The sequence below is a fragment of the Hyalella azteca genome, unplaced genomic scaffold (genome assembly GCF_000764305.2).
Source record: "Hyalella azteca isolate HAZT.00-mixed unplaced genomic scaffold, Hazt_2.0.2 contig546, whole genome shotgun sequence".
Lineage (NCBI taxonomy): Eukaryota > Metazoa > Arthropoda > Malacostraca > Amphipoda > Hyalellidae > Hyalella > Hyalella azteca.
In genome coordinates, this window is record NW_025930893.1 from 38,522 (window position 1) to 59,551 (window position 21,030).

Genomic DNA, 21,030 nt, shown 5'->3' on the forward strand with positions numbered 1-21,030 from the left:
TGTAACAGGTAACGGCACCTGTAACAGGTAACGGCACATGTAACAGGTAACGGCACATGTAACAGGTAACGGCACCTGTAACAGGTAACGGCACCTGTAACAGGTAACGGCACATGTAACAGGTAACGGCACCTGTAACAGGTAACGGCACATGTAACAGGTAACGGCACATGTAACAGGTAACGGCACCTGTAGCAGGTAACGGCACCTGTAACAGGTAACGGCACCTGTAACAGGTAACGGCACCTGTAACAGGGAACAGTATTAGTGGTAATTAATTGACCTGCGCCGCGATATGTGGCGCAATCCGCAATCCATGACATATGGCACACCATGTCACATACGACACACTATGACACAAACGACAGACCATGACACAAATGGCAAACCAGGAAACATGCGACTCGCCACGGCACATATGGCACATCACGACACATATGATGTCACAAGGATACAAATGGCAAACCATGACCCCAATGACAGATCACGACGCATGCTACGCATCATGACACATTATGACACATGACATGTATGGCACAAACAACACATCATGACATGTATGGCACACCACGACGTATCATGACACATCTAACCCACCACCAGGCGCACGAAGGCGTACGGCGCACGGTGGACCTGCAGCAGACGCAGCGGCTCCTAAAGGCGCGCGTCGAGGAGCTCGAGGCGTCCGAGCAGTCCTTGAGGGAGTCCTTAGACCGCTCCTGCGCCTCCTGGGTCCTTAAGGAGAGGAAGTTCAAGGAACAGGTCAGTTAAGTCGCCTTAGAACGCTCCTTGAAATGAAGCCTATATTTTATAACATTTTCCTGTTTCTAGCGAATTTTCTCATTTATGGTAAACAAGGCGCCATTGTGAACGCCATTCGCCATGTCCGTCTGTCTGTCCGTCTGTCTGTCCGTCTGTCTGTCCGTCTGTCTGTCTGTTCGTCTGTTTTTCCGTCCGTGACTTCACGTTTTCGGTGACGAGAAAATGCGCTCTCTGTAACTCACTGCAGTGAGTACTGAGATATATTTTTATATGTTTGGTACGGTAGATTATTTATATTTTTTAATATTGTATGTTACCATATACTAAAAAAAGTATTTCTGAAAAGACCTATTCAAATTAACAAGCGAATTATTTCCGCCGAATTATGAATTTATGAATTATCCAAAAATTTAAATGAAATTTTAAAAATGAATTTATAAAAATGTTTTTTTCAATGAACTATTAAAAATGCTGTTTAAATGCAGTTGTCAGCGCTGGAGGAGGAGGTGTCAGCGCTGAGAAGTCAGCTCGAGACCTCAGCGGCTGACGCGAGCGAGGCTCGTGCGACGGAGGTCGCGCTGAAGCGTCAGCTCGAGGAGGTCAAATGTCAGCTCGTCGAGGTCAGGAGGGAACTCAGCTGCTCCAGCGCTGACGAGACCAACAACCGAGCTGAGGTCAGCTTCAGTGTAGCGTAATACAGTGTAACGTGTAACTTGTAGCTATACAGTGTCCCAATACAGTGTAACTAGTATCAATACAGTGTGTGCATCACAATACAGTGTAACTTGTAGCAATACAGTGTCATTATACAGTGTAACTTGAATCAATACAGTGTATGTGTCACAATACTGTGTCACAGTACGAGACCATGCGTCTCAGTATCTGCCAGGCAAATCACATTCGAAAAACGTTTAATTGACGTAAATTAAACGTTTCAACGGTTACTCAACGTCTATTCAACGTTTAAGGGGAGCGTCTACCCTAAAATTTTGGATTTTGGCTTTTCCAGTTTTTAGTCTCATCTTAAAGCTGACATTCTGACCTATCCAACAGTACCAAAACCATCTCTGTACGTTGATTTATGAGTTCACGACAGATCATGAAAGGGAGGGGGGTAAGGGAATTCTTTAACAACTAGAATAGGAGGAAATTAGCTGCCGAGCACTTTAAATAGAGTCTGCTTGAGGTGCACCTTAGTTACCCGCCTGGCGTCGTATGAGGAAGTGTGCATGCAGTCGTTCCCATCATCCTTTAGTGGAATAAAGCTCCAGTAACGTTTAGTTTTGTATCCTTGCTACATTGAGTGCCTATTGCGATGCGCGCGAGACTTTGTCGCGCTCTCCTGAACATTCATACTTATTGTTACGGAAAACCTATCTCCTCCTAGAATTTTGAAGCTGCAGCGATGAGACATATGCCATTCGATTTGTAAATAAAATCTCTAGAAATCATCCGATCAAAAAAACGTGGGTCGGGCTGTACGTTCACCATCAAATTTTCAAAATTTAAAAATCTGCCCGACACACGTTTTTTTGGGGCGAACCATAATTTATTTTCTACTTTCTAGTCCACAAGAAAAACGTGTTTTTTTAAAAAGTTTTTTTAAGTATTTTTTTTTTATTTCGTTATAGTTTGGATTATATTTTGCAAAAAGGGAGGGCGGAGGGGGGAAAATCTAAAATTTTTGGGAAAATTTTTGAAAATCCCTCCTCCTCCCGAAAATTAAAAAAATTGATCGGATGGATTTTAGATATGATCGTTACAAATCAAATGATACGTGTCTCGATGGTGTAGCACGATATTTGTAGGAGGAGGTAGATTTTTAAAGTACCCCCTTTTTCGTCGTTTTCTATGAATTTCACGTTTTCTTTCATTTTTTCGAAAAATTGACATGAACAAAAAGTTCTTAGATTTCTCTTTTACATATGTGTATCAAGTTTCAAAACGATCCGTTCGTAAATGAAAAAGTTTTCAAAAGAGGGTGACGGTCCCCTTAAACGCTTACTCAACGTCTATTCAACGCTTAAACGCTTTCTCAACGTCTATTCAACGTCTAATACCTGTCGTAACGTCAACGTATGCGCAGGTGTCGCGCACGCGCGCTCAGCTGCGGCAGGCGCAGGCGGCGCTGACGGACGCCGAGGCGCTGAACTGCGGCCTGCGTGAGCGCCTGGCCGCCGCTGAGGCGCTCAAAGAGGCGCTCGAGCGCGCGCTGGACGAGCGCAAACGCAGACACGAGAGCGACCTGCTCGCCCTCAACCTGCAGGTCAGTTAATATTTACTAATTAATTTATAAAATCGTCTAAATAAGGTAATAATATTTAGTATTAATAATATTAATATTTTAATATTTTACTACAGGTATTGATATTTTACAAAATTAAAATAGCGATTAAATGAAGTTAAGAAAATATATAATTAAAAATTAATTATATTAAAGTAATTAATTTTATTTAATTATTTAAAAACCAATTAATTAAGTTAAATTAAGTAATTTAATTAAATTAATTGTAAATTATTTAATGAAATTAGTTAAATTAAATTAACTTTTTGACTACTAAATTTTAAGAGTCCTAGCTTGTATATTCTGTACAAACTTACGTGTTGTCAGCGTAAGTTTACACAGATTATACAAGCTAGTAGTTTACACTAAAATACAAGCTAAAATATTCAAGTCCTAGCTTGTATATTCTGTGTAAACTTACGTGTGGTCAGCGTAAGTTTACACAGAATATACAAGCTTGTAGTTTACACAGAAATACAAGCTAAAATATACAAGTCCTAGCTTGTATATTCCGTACAAACTTACGTGTTGTCAGCGTGAGTTTACACAGAATATACAAGTTAGTAGTTTACACAGATATACAAGCTAAAATATTCAAGTCCTAGCTTGTATATTCCGTACAAACTTACGTGTGGTCAGCGTGTGTATAAGTTTGTGTGATTGCTGCAGGCGAGTCAGCGCGAGTGTCGCCTGGAGGAGACGGAAGGTCAGCTGTGTGAGCTGACTCAGCTGCATGCAGCGCGCGAGCTGGACCTGCTCGCCTCCTCGCCTGTCGAGCCTGCCATCAGGGCGACTTATCGCCTGCTCGCCAAACTCACCGTGAGTAATACGAGTTTTTTTGTTATTGATATATAAAATCATTCAAATAATATAAAAGATATAACAAAAACATAATAACACTAAATAAAAAAAATATTGTAAATATATAAAACACATAACATGTTGTTGGGATTAATTTGGATATTTTTTGGGTGAATGCCAGTACATTTGCTGTGTAAATTCTGAATTACAACAAATAAAAGTGAAAGAATTTACACAGCAAGTGTTTAAATGAGTAATATGTGTAAGTTTTCAAAAAATTTACCATGAGTATGTTACGGAATCATTGTCATCATATTCTAATAAATTGTAAAATAATACTGGCCCAATCAATATATTTACGTCTGCACACTCGTGAACACTACTTAACACATCTGCACTATTCTTAACACGTCTGAACACTCCTGAACACGTCTGAACACTCCTGAACACGTCTTAACACGTCTGTGCACTCCTGTACGCGTCTTAACACGTCTGAACACTCCTGAACACGTCTGAACACTCCTGAACACGTTTGAACACTCCGGAACACGTCTGAACACTCCTGAACACGTCTGAACACGTCTGAACACTCCTGAACACTCCTGAACACGTCTGAACACTCCTGAACACGTCTGAACACTCCTGAACACGTCTGAACACTCCTGAACACGTCTGAACACTCCTGAACACGTCTGAACACTCCTGTACGCGTCTTAACACGTCTGAACACGTCTGAACACTCCTAAACACGTCTGAACACGCCTGCACACTCCTGAACACGTCTCAACACGTCTGAACACGTCTCAACACGTTTAAACACGCCTGAACACGCCAGGTGTGCGCGGAGTGCGCGCAGCTGCACGGCGCAGTGGTGCGCGAGCTGCGGGCGCAGGTGGACGCGCTCAGCGATCTCCTGAACGGCAACAACGACGACGACTCTGATGACGAAGGTCTGATCGATGCACGTCGTGTCTTTTGTGTTCTTATTTATTAATTGTGACGAATAATGTTGTGGATATTGGCTCATGTTTTGAATATTGTCCCATGTTGCGAATATTGGCTCATGTTTTGAATATTGGCTCAGTTTTTGAATATTGCACATGTTTTGTTGAATATTGGCTCATGTTTTTGAATATTGGCTCATGTTGCGAATATTGGCTCAGTTTTTGAATATTGGCTCATGTTTTGAATATTGGATCATGTTTTGAATATTGGCCCTTGTTGTGAATATTGGATCATGTTTTGAATATTGGCTAAGTTTTTTAATATGGTCTCATATTTTGAATATTTTCGTTAAATGTTTTGTAAGCTTCAGTGATGAAATTGACCCGCTGAATCAATTATCCAAGGAATATTCGAGACAATTATTTAAATGTTTGGTCAGAACAATATGTGTTATAATTGAAGTGCTCTTCGTCAGACGATGGAGGGAACATAGAGCGAACCACTGACGGCGAACCAGAGACGTGCGCGGCCGTCGCGTGTGAACCTGACGTCTCCACGTGTACTTTGCCGAACCAGGAACTGGTTCCTGATGAAGGTTTGTTATTTATTTAGTGCACTATCCTTTAATTGTTGCCGAAATTATTAGCTTTGCATTATTTAACTATTCACTTTATATACTATTCTTTACTATGCTAATATAATTATTTATTTCCGTAGTAGCAGGCGTTTTTTATCGTTTATTCCTTTGTGTGATCAGCAACCATGAACTGAGAGGGTGAAAGGAAACTTTCATTGACAGTGTTAATTAATAATGTATAAATGTTTACTGGATTTATTTCGTTTTATGTTTCAACCATGAAGCGTATTTATTTATATAGTATCACATCTCAACCATGAAGCGTATTTATTTATATAGTATCACATCTCAACCATGAAGCGTATTTATTGATATTGCATCACATCTCAACCATGAAGCGTATTTATTTATATAGTATCATATCTCAACCATGAAGCATATTTATTGATATTGCATCATATCTCAACCATGAAGCATATTTATTGATATTGCATCATATCTCAACCATGAAGCCTATTTATTGATATTGTATCATAACTATGGAGCCTGTTTATTTATATTAATATTATATTTTTAGCCCATTTTCTCATTTATAGAAAAAATGCACTATTGTGCTCGCCATGTCCGTCTGTCTGTCTGTCCGTCTGTCTGTCTGTCTGTCTGTCCGTCTGTCCGTGACCTCAAGTTTTCGTCGACGAGAAAATGCGCTCTCTGTCACTCACTGCAGTGAGTACTGAGTTATATTTTTTATTCTAAAGCGTGCATCGCAACCCCGCCTGGTTCTGAGAACCCTGGTCCTGTGCCAGCTCCTCGACGGAAGCGCAAGCTGAAGAGAGCAGAGTTCAGCTCGAGCCTTAGGAGCTCGCTGAGGAGCAGGAAGCAAGGAGGAGGCTCCACCATCCTGGAGGAGCTGGAGGAGAAGGTCAGGGAGCTGGAGGACTCGGTGAGCAGGAAGGAAGAAGAGCTCAGGATCGCTGATGGAGAGGCGACCGAGCTGAGCAACAAGCTGCAGCACACGCAGCAACTTGCCCTTAGTAAGGTGAGGGTAGTGAGGGCCTTAGTAAGGTGAGGGTAGTGAGGGCCCTTAGTAAGGTGAGGGTAGTGAGGGCCTTAGTAAGGTGAGGGTAGTGAGGGCTGCAGCACACGCAGCAACTTGCCCTTAGTAAGGTGAGGGTAGTGAGGGCCCTTAGTAAGGTGAGGGTAGTGAGGGCCTTAGTAAGGTGAGGGTAGTGAGGGCCTTAGCAAGGTGAGGGTTGTGAGGGCCCTTAGTAAGGTGAGGGTAGTGAGGGCCTCATTAGAAAGAGTATAATCAGGTTCTCATTATTGGAGTGAGTGTTCAACTCATCACTGCAATGAACAGTTCTAGTGTACGGAACAAACTAAATATATTATTGGTGTTGGTTGGGAGACCTCAGTGAGTGATGTTTCTAATTAAATGTTTAGTGATGTTTCTAATTAAAGTGATGTTTCATAACAATGTTTCTAATTAAATACAGCCATTAACAACATCACATGCAGCTGTTTGCCCCTATCTTAATATTATAAATGCTAATTTATCGCCTTGCTGTATGAGAATGGTTTAGTTGGAGATTCGAGATATGATGGATTTTGTAGTAGTTATATAATGGATATTAAATATCCGAGAATAGTTTAGTTGGAGACTCTAGATATGATGGATTTCGAAATATTTATATAATGGATATTAAATATGCAAATGGATACATGTTTCCTCAGGACGCGGAGTTGGCGTTGGTGCGACGCGCCCTGACAGAGCTCCAGCAGCAGCTCCTACGCAGCCTGGAGGCCAACGAGGCCAACAATACCGAACTACAGTCCTCGTTTAAGGTAAATTAATTATTTATTTATATATTTAATCTATTCATTTATCTATTTATTTATATTCTTATTTACCTATTTAGTTTTTAGTTCAATTAATTCTAAAATGAGATTATCGTTACGTGTGGTACTTTATTTATATATTTTTTCTATTCATCTATCTATTTATTCATTTATATTTTTATTTACCTATTTAGTTTTTCGTTCAATGAATTCTACGAAGAGATCAGCGTGACTTGTGGTACAATCAATACATAGAAGACACTTTACATGTTGACGAAACTAAGAAAATATTTAGAGTTTAGCTTACATAAGCGTCACGAATACTTGCTTTAAAAAAGTTCCACTTCTCTAATGTGATAGATGATGCACGCATCACATTTGCCTTAGCGCTTTTCATTCAACGCATTTTGCAAACACTTTCCGTTCATCGAACTCTTTCCGTTCCGAATATTTACACATTTAATTTTATCCACACATTTAATTTTACACATTTAATTTTATCCACACATTATTTCATCCAAAACATTTAATTTCATCCAATATTTCATCCAAGACATTTCGTCCACCTCAGGAGCGCGTGGACGCTGTGGTGGCGCGCGGGCGCCTCAAGGACCGCATCATCGCCACGCTCGTCATGCAGATACGCGCCGTGCTCAGGTGGGTGCTTGTGAGGGACACTTGTGAGGGGGAGACTTGTGAGGGGGACACTTGTGAGGGGACACTTGTGAGGGGGACACTTGTGAGGGGGATACTTGTGAGGGGGGTACTTGTGAGGGAACACTTGTGAGGGGAACACTTGTGAGGGGGACACTTGCGAGGGGGGTACTTGTTAATGGGTCACTTGTGAGGGGGACACTTGTGAGAGACGATACTTGTGAGGGGGACACTTATAAGGCGGATACTTGTGAGAAAGGACACTTATAGTGAGAAGTGATACTTCTAGTTATTAACGGACACTTTTTATGCTAAAATAACACCACGAAAAACGTTTTTATATCCCAGAACGTCGAACATGAGTGTGGCGGTGAAGCAGTTACGTCAGATAGACGACAACGCAGCGTTGCGTCGACAACGTAAGACGATGCTGCAGAAACTCGGCATAACGAACGGCGACGTTGCGAGTAACGTCGCGCCCGACGACGATGATGACGAGATCGTCGATTACGACGTCGAGTCTGTGTGTGACGCCATGATGCGGCCACATGAGGTGAGAAAACTTGTCTTGCGTTATGAATTGTTCAACTAGACGTTCGAAAACGTATTTTTATTGAGGACATGAAAACGCGTTTTATGGTCATTCTTTATTTAACAATTAAAATTATTTTAATTCAAAAATGACATTTGTGCATTTATTTTTGTTATTGCAATAATAAAATTTTTGTTTGTATTCAATATATTACAAAAATTTTGTTTGCATTCAATATATTGCAAAAATTATGTTTGTAAATTAAGGAAGTAAAACACTTGGGGTCAGATCACTGAAACGAAGTTACATTCAGCTTGAACATTCATGAACATTAGGTCTCTTCATTTTTATTTCGTTCAATTATAGGTAGTACCTAGAACCTCTAAAATATATTATACAAATGTACATTGAAATATTTTATAGATTTCTTCGCTATTGTTAGTGGAACTCTCTACCCGGAATAACCATTGTCATTTACATTTCTCGTTCAAATAGAATAACAAATGGACTTCCTCCTTCCCATTGGCCATTTCCTGCTCTAACAACCGGTTAGATTTCACACAGAGCTAACAACGTTATATTTGGTTCAGTTTAAACTTTTATTCAAGTCAGGAGAGGTATTATGAGGACATTTTTCAGGATTAATACGTTTTTTATATTTGAATTGTTTGTGTATGTGGTTATCTAATTATGGGATCAGCTATATACTTACTCAGTTTTGTTGATGTAACTTTTTTTCCTGTTGGTTCTTTTCGAATTATCCATCGTCTGTTAACAGGAGATTTTTATTTTTTTAACAAGCAATTATTAAAACTAAGTGTAATTACAATCGCTACTGTACTCTTTCGTAAACTTCTTTAGTCTGTCTCGTAAATTTATTTGTTACTTCTATCTGTTAGGCTGTTGTAAATATGGTTTGTTGCATTAATTTTCGCATTTCTTTGTAGTTTTATTCATTTTACTCGTCTTATGTCCTGTCTGTTGCGGAGTGCTATGTTCTTTACACTGTTAGAAAAAACGGTGAAAAAACGGTCCCATTGGCGTTCTAGTGGCCGGTCGCCCCGTGAAAATAAACTGTTTTACCGTTTTTATCAGATGTTTTACGGATTTCTAGTGTTAAATTAGAGTAGAAACGGCGAAACGGTGTTTTTTTCACGTGCCGACCGGCCACTGAAACGCCGGTAATACCGTTAACGGTAATTTTTTCTAACAGTGTACAGGGTTCATGATATTCATGGTAGCAATTCCGCTGAAAAAAAATTGTACCTTTAATACGTGTTTGGTGGTAAATGTATGGACCTTGATAGCCTATATCTTATACAGAACTCGCATGTCTTGAACTTTTACATTCAACACTTTGACCTCATCTCTGATGTTAGCCCATTTACGCTACCTGCATCTTATCCAAACATGCGTCTCGTCAGTTAGCAGCAACACTGCGAAAAGAGAAGTTGTCTGCAGTTCCATTTTTGTACGAATAAATAAATTAAATAGAAACCGTGGCACAAATATGGTGTGTGCAGTTCCATTTTTGTACGATTAAACCAATCAATGCTCAGCACGGCACACGAATTTCGTCGGCATCACGAACACTAATCTCGGTTCTGACCTGCGAAAGTATAATTACTTTTCGCAATTTTTTACAATATAAACCGTAGCACAAATGTGGTATACAATGTGGACAGGGAGAACTACCATCATTCTGCACATCATGCGCCATATGTGGCCACGGAAATGCGCGTCAATTGTGGTAGATGATGTGGGGAGAAAGAGATTTATTCTTCTGTACAATGTGTGCCATGTGTATTTACGCACTATCACTCAAAATAAAATAATATAACTGTTTTTTCAACCGTGTTTGACCATAAATCAGTGATATGTTGAATTACATCCAAAAAATAGGACATTCATTTTTGTATGGACATGACATATATGGATTGTGAAATAAATAGAGGTCAAAATATTGAATTTGGGTGAGAATTACGTCTTCACAGTTCTCTATACTCACCAAATTATGTAAGCCAGTAACAAAGATTACAAAAAGTTGGTAATTCAGATGAAGAAATGATGAATCATTTATGGTTCATCGGAAGAGAATATCTATCCACCTCTGACAGGTTGTGAAATATTTCATGTTTCAGGGAATTGTAGAGTGTATAACACATTCGATAAACCAAAAAGTGTGCGCGTAAAGAGATGCTGATTAAGCATTGATAAAATTGATATAGATAAACAAAGACCAGCTCAATGTATAGCTCGTAGACTGAATGATTGAAACTACTCTAGCGAAGCCATCATATATTAGGGATTATCGAACTTCAATTTGATGCAATCTGAGTAATTTTACATTCTAAAATAGAACTAAAGACTGAAAAATTAAGGTTATTACGTTGAAATGCAAATGAATATGAAATTATGTATATGTCCGAGGTACTCTCGGACATATATTTTTTCATTTAATTTAAATCTTACATAGTTTTTTATAGTTCGCTTATTCCACCTAACGAACCAAGCGCTACTAATCATCGTAGTGTTATAACATCAACCTACTCGTGACGTACGATGTAAGTTGAGACAGGTATATATAACCGTGTACCATATATAGCGCACGATGAGGTCAAATTTCTAAAAAATCCTACAAAACTTTGAAAAATATATTTCCGATTACCTCACATCGCCGTTTTCGAAATGAGATTTTGATAACACGATTCTTATTAAGGGTTTGATTTTTTTATATCGATGAAATAATTGTTTACGCCCTGTTAACTTAGAAAAAAAAACTCATTAAGAAAATATATTAGATGTTACACATATACGGACCGCCGAGTAACGAGTCTTTGATGAATTGTGTACGCTATTGCAGACGTGAGTGAAGGCCGGCCGACGCTGGCCTAGGTTCGTATTCTGTGACGAAAGTCTGTTGTTGATTTAGTGCTGTTGTTTGCCCTTGTTGATTTAGTGCTGTTGTTTGTCCTTGTTGATTTATTGCTGTTGTTTGCCCTGTTGATTTAGTGCTGTTGTACCTTGTTGATTTATTGCTGTTGTTTGCCCTTGTTGATTTAGTGCTCTTGTTTGCCCTTGTTTATTTAGTGCTGTTGTTTGCCCTTGTTGATTTAATGCTGTTGTTAGCCTTTGTTGTTTTAGTGCTGTTGTTTGCTCTTTCTGATTTAGTGCTGTTGTTCGCTCTTGTTGATTTAGTGCTTTTTTATGATTCCCTTATCCTACGCAATTGACTGACAGTGCAAAAACTACAGGGGGGTTCCTGGGAGCGACCGTTCGTTGCAGATGCCGACAATAACATGGAATATTTGCTGACAGTTTGGAAAAAATATTATATTTCATGTGCCCACGACTCACAAAAATTGTTAATTAGTCATTTCCTAGAAAAATCTTCCTGTGTTTCCGCTGTTGTATATCTGTTGCCTTGAACTTTAGGAGACACTGCGGCAATTTTTGTGCCATTTCCTTGCTCTCTAGTGGACACTGCAGGGTTTTTGAACCCTTTTCTTTGCACATAAGGAGGAACTGCGGCATTTTTGCACCACTCTTTGCTCTATAGGGGTCACTGCAGCCTCTCAGTATCCCTTTCTTTGCATTTTAGGGGACACTGTGTCATTTTTGTACTTCTTTCCTTGCACTTTAGGAGACACTGTGTCATTTTTGTACTCCTTTCCTTGCACTTTAGGAGACACTGCGGCATTTCAGTGTCTTTTGCCTTGCCTTTTAGGCAATACTGCACCTACATCATTTCTTTAACCTCGAATCTTATTGGACACTGCGGCATATCACCATCTCCTGACTTGCACCTTAGGTAACACTGAGGCAATTCAGTGTCCTTTGCCTTGCATTTTGAGGCAACACTGAAACATCTCAGTATCCCTTGCCTTGTAGGGGACACTGCGCCATCTCGTCAAGTCCAAAACATGGCACCCGCTGAAGGCCCTCAAGCCCTCCAGTCGAAACCTTCGCCTTCCTACGTAGCCACCGCTTGGCGCTCTCAATTGTACGCACCTTTTCGTTTGAATTTCACATATTATACAAAATTACGCACATTTTACATGTCTGGGATGCAATAGCCTCAAAGCTTCTACGGTGATCGTAGGTTTCTATTACAATCTTAATATCGGTGTTCAGCTTGAAGGTGCATGATTTCGTTTGAATTCAATTGTCATGGCATTACAAACGGACCAAATCGTTATATGTATGTATACGAGTATATGATTCCAGATTGTCGTACGTTTGATTCACACTCGATAATGCACAAAAACTAATCAAAGACTGAATGTATGAGCTGTAATTTCACGACTGAAATGTCGCTGTAGACGCTTATGTAAGGATACATTCGGTGACAAATATACTGTATACAAACCAAATATCACGTTTAATTTTTTTATTCGCTGAATCAACCTCGCGTTGAACATCAGTCTTGAAACATTATTACTGGACGAGTTAACTGGCATGAGGGTATATTGGAGTGCAGCACGATCATACAATGCATGATTAATTGATTAAGTGTATTATCTATCATCTGCTCAGTTGGTTCTCATTCATCTGCTTTGTCGGCTTGTTAACTAGATATTGCTGGCTCATTAAGTGTGGTGTTAAGTAGTCGCTCAATAAGTGTGGTGTTAAGTAGTAATAAGTAGTGGCCCATTAAGTGTGGTGTTAAGTAGTGCTAAGGAATGACTCAATAAATATGGTGTACATTGAAACAATGAGACAAATGTTATGCTCCTTCCCGTGTGTCTTAAGATTGCAGATTCCCAGTCGAACTTTTCTTTAATATGGGGTCTCAATGTACCGTTTCGAGTGCTTTGTGATCGTACACCTACAGCACTATCATTGGGAGTGTTGCTGCGGCACTATCATTGGGGATGTTCAGCAGGATCATTGTAATGATATTTCATTTGTTATTGATGTTGGTGATTACTTGTGTAGCGTGCATGCTGGTGATCCCGCTAATCGAAGGTACGGTGTGGACCTCGTAATAACACAACTGGTCCGTAACAATAATATCTTTACAAATTTAAAAACGCTTTCTTCATGTTCTTGGGATGTTTTCATTTGTTTTGCACGTTAATGAAGTCATACTGGGAGATTATATACATCTAGCTAAAGCATGCCTTTCACTCATGCTTGTTTGTCATTGTGGTAGAGGGCGAACTTTGTTGATACCGCATTCACTTACCACACTAATTCCGCTGATATATTTCTATCAATAACATTAACATTAATTACTGAAACCCAATAAACAATTCGCTTTACCAATATTTTTTGAATATATTTTACATTTCTCAGTTTATTGCGAAATCAAAATCTATAAATTTTAAAATATATATGGAAATAGTTCGTTATTTTTTTTATTTTCTCAACTAATGAAGTATAACTGAGGAAGTATTCATTCTATTTATATTATATCGATTATATTACCTTGTTAGATATTCACGACGAGAATTTGATTATGAATTTTATTTGTCCAGTAAAACTTTCTCTATTTACCACCCAGTCACGAATTTCTCTACATCTTCTTCCTTAAATTATCGAATTATATATATGATGGACCCACGTGTGTAGTGTGATAGTTCGGAACGTTTGCCTAAACCTGCATAGAAAATGTCTACCGCACAACCGGTTTCTCTTCACTCACAGATGGTCTTTGGTTCTCTGATGCTCATCAGAGAGTCTCTTCTCTCAGTGAATGGAGAACTACTGCTCGATAAATGCTCTCAAACTGTCGAGCGGGATTTCCTTCGCCCTATAATGACTCATCAAGAGACACAAACCACATCAGAACACACCTCACATTTTCCTGTTCAAGTGTCTGAACAATTCAGTGATGTCCGGACGCTCGATCTAATACCGCGATGTGAACTTGATATAATTGAATCAGAAATTGTTGAACCTGTCGTATGTGCTGTGAAATCGCCTCAAGATAATGATCCCTCTTTAAATGATCAGAATTCAAAGATTAATAATGACTTCGTTGCGGATGTTTCATCAAGTCCGGCTTTTGAAGGAGTTAAATCAGTTTCGTGTTCCGTGAACCAAGCCCTAAACGGAAACGTATTCGCGCAGGATAGCCATAAAGTTATCCAAGAACCGTACTGCAACTTTAACACAGAAGTTACGTCTGAAATTTTTGAAAATGAAGAAGGTAGCAGTATCGTAATACGAGTGCACACAGACCGAGACGAAGTTCCTCAGGTTAAAGAACCGCTTCACCCAGTACCTCCAATACCTTCTATTCATATGTATACCCAAACAACACAAACTTGCTTCCGTAGGATAGGCCCAGCAAGACAGTCGTTCATTCCTCGACCCACCGCTCGAACCACCATAACTTGCGCCCCAAACTCTACTGATGTTCTGACACCTTCTATTAGTGTGCACAACTCACCAACGGCAAACACTTCTGTTGGGAAGAAAGTGTCGCCTTTACCGACAGAAAAGAAAGTACCTAATATCCAATCATATCCACCCTGTAACGTTTCTTCTGCACAGTCTTCGTGCTCAGAAGTATCTCAATCACAGTCTTCATGCACCACCGTATCCTTAGCACAGTCTTCGAGCTCTGAAGTATCCCAATCACAGTCTTCATGCACCACCGTATCCTTAGCACAGTCTTCATGCTCCACCGTATCCCTCTCACAGTCTTCATGCTCCACCGTATCCCTCCCACAGCCTTCATGCTTCACTGTATCCTCAGCACAGTCTTCGTGCCCCACCGTATCCCTATCACAATCTTCTATACGTCAGAAAGTAAGCCATGCACCATCTATCCCAGCACCGAAACTCTCTCTTGCACCATCTGGTTTAGCTTGCAAGCCAGCAAGCACAGCGCGAGGTGGCATTGCATGGTCAAAAAGGGGACATCCTGCGACGTCCTGTGATGCCAGCGGCCGTTGCTCCAAGGTTCCTTCTGTCGTTCTGTCGTTTGTATATCACATTTTTCCATTTTTAGCACTTTAATTCTCATATAGTATGTATATTAAGTCTTTTTCAAAATAGCACTAGTATTTATATTTTTTTCGATTAAATTTATAATTATTAAAAAAACATTCGAGTTCATCAATGACCATGGTGCCATCGGGAAAACCATTGTTTTCTGAGCAACCTAAAATAAATTGATATTTAATCAATACAATTTTGGCCATAATTTTACACATAATTGTACTGTAGTTCTTAATTTTTGTCGTAGGTCCTTCATTTTTTTCTGTTGTTGGAAATGATGAGCTTTCAATTCTTATCCCTCGAATGCTCTTCAGCCCTTTGTGCATTTTTACGCTATTTGTTTAACTTCTGGTATTTCACAATTTTTATTTATTTATTCATGATGTAATATTTGTTAGCTTTAATTCTGTTCATTTGCTCAGCCTTTGGATAATTTCTCGTTGAATTTCTTATTGATCTTTCAAATTGCTAAGATTCCATCTGGTTCATCGCAAATATCAAGTTCTGTTTCTTTGCAAATTTCCGTATTTTTTTCGATCAACGAAGATGTAAACTCGGATTTCTGCAATGCACCATTGTCTAAACTAAATGTGAAATTTTTAAATAGAGATTCATTGTATGCTCTATGAATTATTGCATTTACTTTTTTATTGTAAACTTCATCTTCCTGTCATAGTTTATTTTTTTAGTTTCATATCATGCACATATGTAGAAAACATAGCGTGGTTTGGCAACTTATTTTACTTGAGCAGTATTTAGTTCCTTCAAATTGCATTTATCAACGAACAAATTAATACTTTGATTAAATTTGGTTTTTGTATTTAATCAAAAATTCAATTTATGCTAATCGTGTGTTTTCATGAAATTCGCAGGTTCCCTCTCACGTCACACACAAGCCCAATGCCGTATCAGATGCTCGATGTATAAGAAGGATGCTCGTGAGTTGCAATAGTTTTTTAATAAAAAATGCAATAATAAGTTTTGTAAATAATGCAGTTTGCTGGAAACATACCATGTTTACTCGAGCTTCTCGGTAGCATAAAACATTGAATGTGCGCTCGTACTGCCTTGGCTGTGACGTAAAAATGGTTTGTATACAAAATTAGCCTATTATAATTTAAAGGGGAGGAATTATTTAATTGAACATTTATCTAATGTACATTAAACAAATTTTCAATCTCCATTCATAAAAATAAATCATTAATATTTGTCTTCCATGTATCAATCATTTTATTAATATGCGTAATTGAAGGAGAACAATGGTCAGTTGAAACGTATCTGTTTCCTCCGCCAGACTGACGTCGCTCCGCCACGCGCGAGAGTGAACTGCATCGCTGCCGGCGAACTCGACCCTACCGCCGCAGAGTCCGCTTCGAATAGCGAATCCCTTCCATCTCAACATTCACTTCATACATTCGACAAAAAATCCTCATCAGATGCTCACTCGTCCGTGAGAAACGCACGTTCAAATTCTCTTTCTTGCTCGCGAGGGCAGGTTCCTTCATCCCCTCCAAAATGGCGACCGGCTGGCTCAACCTCGACAGATCCTCCGGCACTTCTAAGCAGCAGTTGTAAAGTGGATGGCAGCGGGTGTATTCCCAAGCCCGAAGATCTCCGAGTTACTCGACACGTGGGGAAAGATGGCGTGGTGATCGCATGGAACCCTCTAGACCACGACTGCGTGGCAGGCTTCCAGGTGGTGGTAGGAGGCCAAGTGGTCCAGTTCATCAAGTCTCCCCACAGAACCAAGGCTTTGATCACAGGTCTACCCATCTCGCCTACCATCACCATCGGTCTGGTGTCGGTGGGTGTAGATGGCAGGTGTTCCAAACCTGCGGTCGTGGCGTGCGATCGGTCACAATTGAGCTCCAGGAGAATCGTCAGGAAAAGTTCTTCCTCAAGACGAACAGTCGGACCGACTGCTATCTAATGAGCACGGAATCATTGTATTTTGGACGTAATATTTGCGGTCAAACCCTATTTTTTTAACATGACTAGGGCTTTTTTTTACTTTGGACCGAGTTTAGATTTTTATCTTTACATTTAAGTAAAAAATAACTTCTACAATTTCTTATATTGAGCGGTGGTTTTCAGGGTCTGTGCGGATTCATCAACTTTTTTGTGTTTTCCATGTTGTGGCAAACTTTTGTTTCTTTTTGTTTTCATAGTTGTTTTTAATATGAAAACTTGACGTTCTTCAGGGTGTTACGCATTTAGGTATACATTTTTTCATTGTATTATTTTTACCTATAATTTAAACTGTGATCATGTTCTACGATTGTCGGAAGATCAAGCTTCAATTTGCTTAATGAGACTTATGTTCAATACCGGAATTCAATAGCCTGCGACTACACATCGTACAAACCGTTGTTGGTATGCGTGTCAACGCTGTGCGTTTTGACGTACGGCGCTCAGTTTTGAATCAGGACAGGATATTGTATTATTTTTTTAGCATATTTTGTTCTAACATCTGCCCCAACTATTCAATTAAAGCATTCGTGCTTTAAGAGATACTATAATTAACTCACAAACTTGACTGAATGATTTTTTACAGAAGTAGAATCCCGTAGTCTAGTTAATTATTTTTACCAACGCGTATTCCTAGTTTGAAAGATTTGTTATCTTGTTCTAGTGCCCTTATTTTTCATTGTTATTTGATATTAATAGTTTGTATGGATTTGGTTCATACTTGACTTTGATTTGTCGCGTTTCTGCGCTTGATAAGTTGAGTATTCAACTCGTGTGAGCGTGTGTGTGTTCATATCGTTTTCCATGTGAGATACTTCAATTAAATAACATTTGTACAGATCCTTTTAAGTGCCAACTACGTTTAATACTTAATAATTACGAAACATGTTGCCAGTATAGTGCAACGCCTGCTATAGCACTAGTGACATGTACATCATTTTCTTGCGAGTATATAGCAACGTCCTTTTTTAGTAGTACATGTAAATAATTTTACTGCAAGGATAGTTCAGCGTCTTTATTTTTCTCAGTACATGGACATCATTTTTTTGATGAGTGTAGTGCAACTTCTGTTTTTCTTTATTAGTGCATGGACATCATTTTCATGCAATTCTAGTGCATCGTTTTTTTAGCAGTACATATACACCATTTTCATGGCGGTTAAAGAGCTCTCTCTCTCTCTTGGCGGGAGCTCTTTTTCTTGGCGGTTAAAGAGCTCTCTTTAGCGACGTTTCATCTTCAGCTCCCGCGTTGTAGTCTCGACGTCGTTGTCTGTTCTTGTATTATTGTTTCGTTGTTTGCGATATCATTCAATAAATATAACTAAACTTATCAGCGTTTTTCATCATTTTATAGCATATTTGTGAAATAATATGAGCTAAATTTCTCTTCCGTATTCATTCTTTGCAAAAGAAAGCCAATAGAAATTTAACAACGAAAAATAAGTCTTGCATTCAACATTAGAATAAAAATTTAGAGTCACATAATGGCATTTATTGAATTTTCGTATTTAAACAAAACATGAAGGTTTCAAAATGACGCTAATCATTTCAGTTTGTTTGGTACAAAGTTTGCCTCCAAATTATTTTTGTCCTGAAAGGTAAATAATGTGCAGGAACGCTTAGAAGCAAACAGGAGGGCGACGGAAAAAGAACCTTAATTAAGGTGTTTTTATGGCTATGTAAAAAAAATAAAGTAGTCATGAGGCAGGCAATAAGTCCAGCAGCTATCTCAATCAATCGTCAGCTATGGAATGATCGGGTTCCAAAGGCCGGATCCCTTGTGAATCAAGTCGCGAAAAGTACAAGAATCGGCAACAGGCCATGGGCCTATTTCTTCAACGCCGACACTTCTATTCTATGAGGCAGACTTGAATGACGATAGGGAATTGATCCCACCTTTCAAGAATTCGTCCCGTTGAATGACTTATGTTAGAGCGTGTTTTCCACACAGGTTGTATGGGAAGTTACTGGAGCGCTAGAGTAAGAGTCCATGGATGTACTTTAATACATATGCATTTTGAGGGTACCGAGTTTTGAAATTTCGCACCATCTTTTGACATTACGGATTCTATTGCTGATCAGCTAGAAGAACTTCACTAGACTTTATTCAGATGTTTGATGTCAGATGCCAAATTGTCCAAGCAATAGAATCATGCGTTAGCTGTACCCGTCGTAAAGAATGAACGAAAAACATTAACTAATAACCAAAAAACTATTCACTGCATCTGTTAGCATCACCTGAAGTCTATATAGAGCGATGGAAAATTTTGTTAGAGAGCTGGCGTTAGAGCATCGGCAACGGAACTACTTGATAGATGAAAATCAGCATGGCTTTGTACAAGTCCTTCGTAGTCGGCGGTTGAGATACGAGATACGTTTTGGTTGGAAGTAAGCTGACTGTTGTCAAGGTAGCTAGGTCACGAGAAACTGAGAAGTGCAGCGGTATACCCAGCGTTCTGTAATTGGGTTAATTTATTTAGTGATATTCAAGATGATTTTCCAAATAATTGAGAAAATACTTGCGCTTATCCGTCAAACACTGAACTGGTTCGTAAAAGCGATACTTTTGACGGAAAATAATGTTTTACACGGCTTGCTGATTTCCAGTCCCCAACTTCAAGTCGAATCGGGGAAACCGAAGCCGTTCATGGTGTAGACTGTAGACTGTAGAGCAGGAACAGTACTATCAAAAATTAGATCAGTACTCACTGCAGTGAGTGACAGCGCATTTTCGCGTCCGTCCGTGAGGTCACGGACTAACGGCTTTCCAAGCTAAACCTCCCGAAAACAGGCATAAACCGGAACCGGCTGCATCATATTATACTTATGCTAGTTTTTAATTTCCTGCCCCTGAATATTCTAAGACAAATATTTAGGATGCGCTACAAGGGAAATTCCAGGCTTGGCTCGAAGGGCAAGTCATATGAAGAAAGATTAAAGCTTATGAAGCTTCCAAGCCTCAGTTATCGACGTCTGCGTGGGGACCTCATTGAAGCATACAAGTATACTCATGGCTTATACAAGGTCCCAGAAGGATTGCTAGAATTTTAAAAAAGAACAAGCATCAGGGGTCACGACTATACAATAAAAAAAACTGCTGAGCAACTCATCCACGCGACAACATTTCTTCTCGCTTCATGTCACCGACATGTTGAACAGCCTCCCTGGTTACATCGTTGACGCTCCAAGTATAAACGCGTTCAAAAACATACTAGATAAAGCCATGGTTACATAACATAAGATAACATAGTGATGTCGGCGCTGAAGTGTAGGCCTGATGTGACCTGTCGCCGTTTCTTTTACTTTTCGTGCCTTGTTCAAAGAAGATCTAAAATCGTGTCATTTGACTGGATCTTGAACTAGTTCAACCATGGCTTCAGCTCAGAACTGATTCAACCATGAGATAAAGCTATGGAAAAATATATGTTCAGACTTGAAATGCGTAAACTGGAAGTCAGACTTGAAATCTAACCTGGTGGAAGTCTAGTAGCGATTTCAAACTAGGTATCGTCAGTTTTGAAAAAAAAACGGCTAAATGACATGTTTTGAGATCTCAAATAGAATAGAAGTGTCGGCGTTGAAGACATAGGCCCATGGCCTGTTGCCGATTCTTGAACTTTTCGTGACTTGATTCACAAGGGATCCGGCCTTTGGAACCCGATCTTTCCATAGCTGACGATTGATTGAGATAGCTGCTGGACTTATTGCCTGCTCCGTA

General features: G+C 39.4%; 1 protein-coding gene across 1 annotated transcript in view; it reads left to right on the plus strand.

Moving 5' to 3' along the window:
* The window catches only part of LOC108669665, a 51,432-nt gene extending 32,790 nt beyond the window's left edge, over positions 1-18,642 (plus strand). The window contains exons 17-29 of the mRNA XM_018157062.1: positions 604-762; positions 1,248-1,436; positions 2,849-3,028; positions 3,716-3,865; positions 4,683-4,797; positions 5,268-5,387; positions 6,128-6,408; positions 7,104-7,214; positions 7,780-7,865; positions 8,211-8,415; positions 14,044-15,306; positions 16,218-16,283; positions 16,640-18,642. Coding sequence (XP_018012551.1) covers positions 604-762; positions 1,248-1,436; positions 2,849-3,028; positions 3,716-3,865; positions 4,683-4,797; positions 5,268-5,387; positions 6,128-6,408; positions 7,104-7,214; positions 7,780-7,865; positions 8,211-8,415; positions 14,044-15,306; positions 16,218-16,283; positions 16,640-17,275 — 3,561 coding nt within the window. The 3' untranslated portion in view covers positions 17,276-18,642. The remainder of the gene's footprint in view (positions 1-603; positions 763-1,247; positions 1,437-2,848; positions 3,029-3,715; positions 3,866-4,682; positions 4,798-5,267; positions 5,388-6,127; positions 6,409-7,103; positions 7,215-7,779; positions 7,866-8,210; positions 8,416-14,043; positions 15,307-16,217; positions 16,284-16,639) is intronic.
* Positions 18,643-21,030: the final 2,388 nt, after the last annotated feature.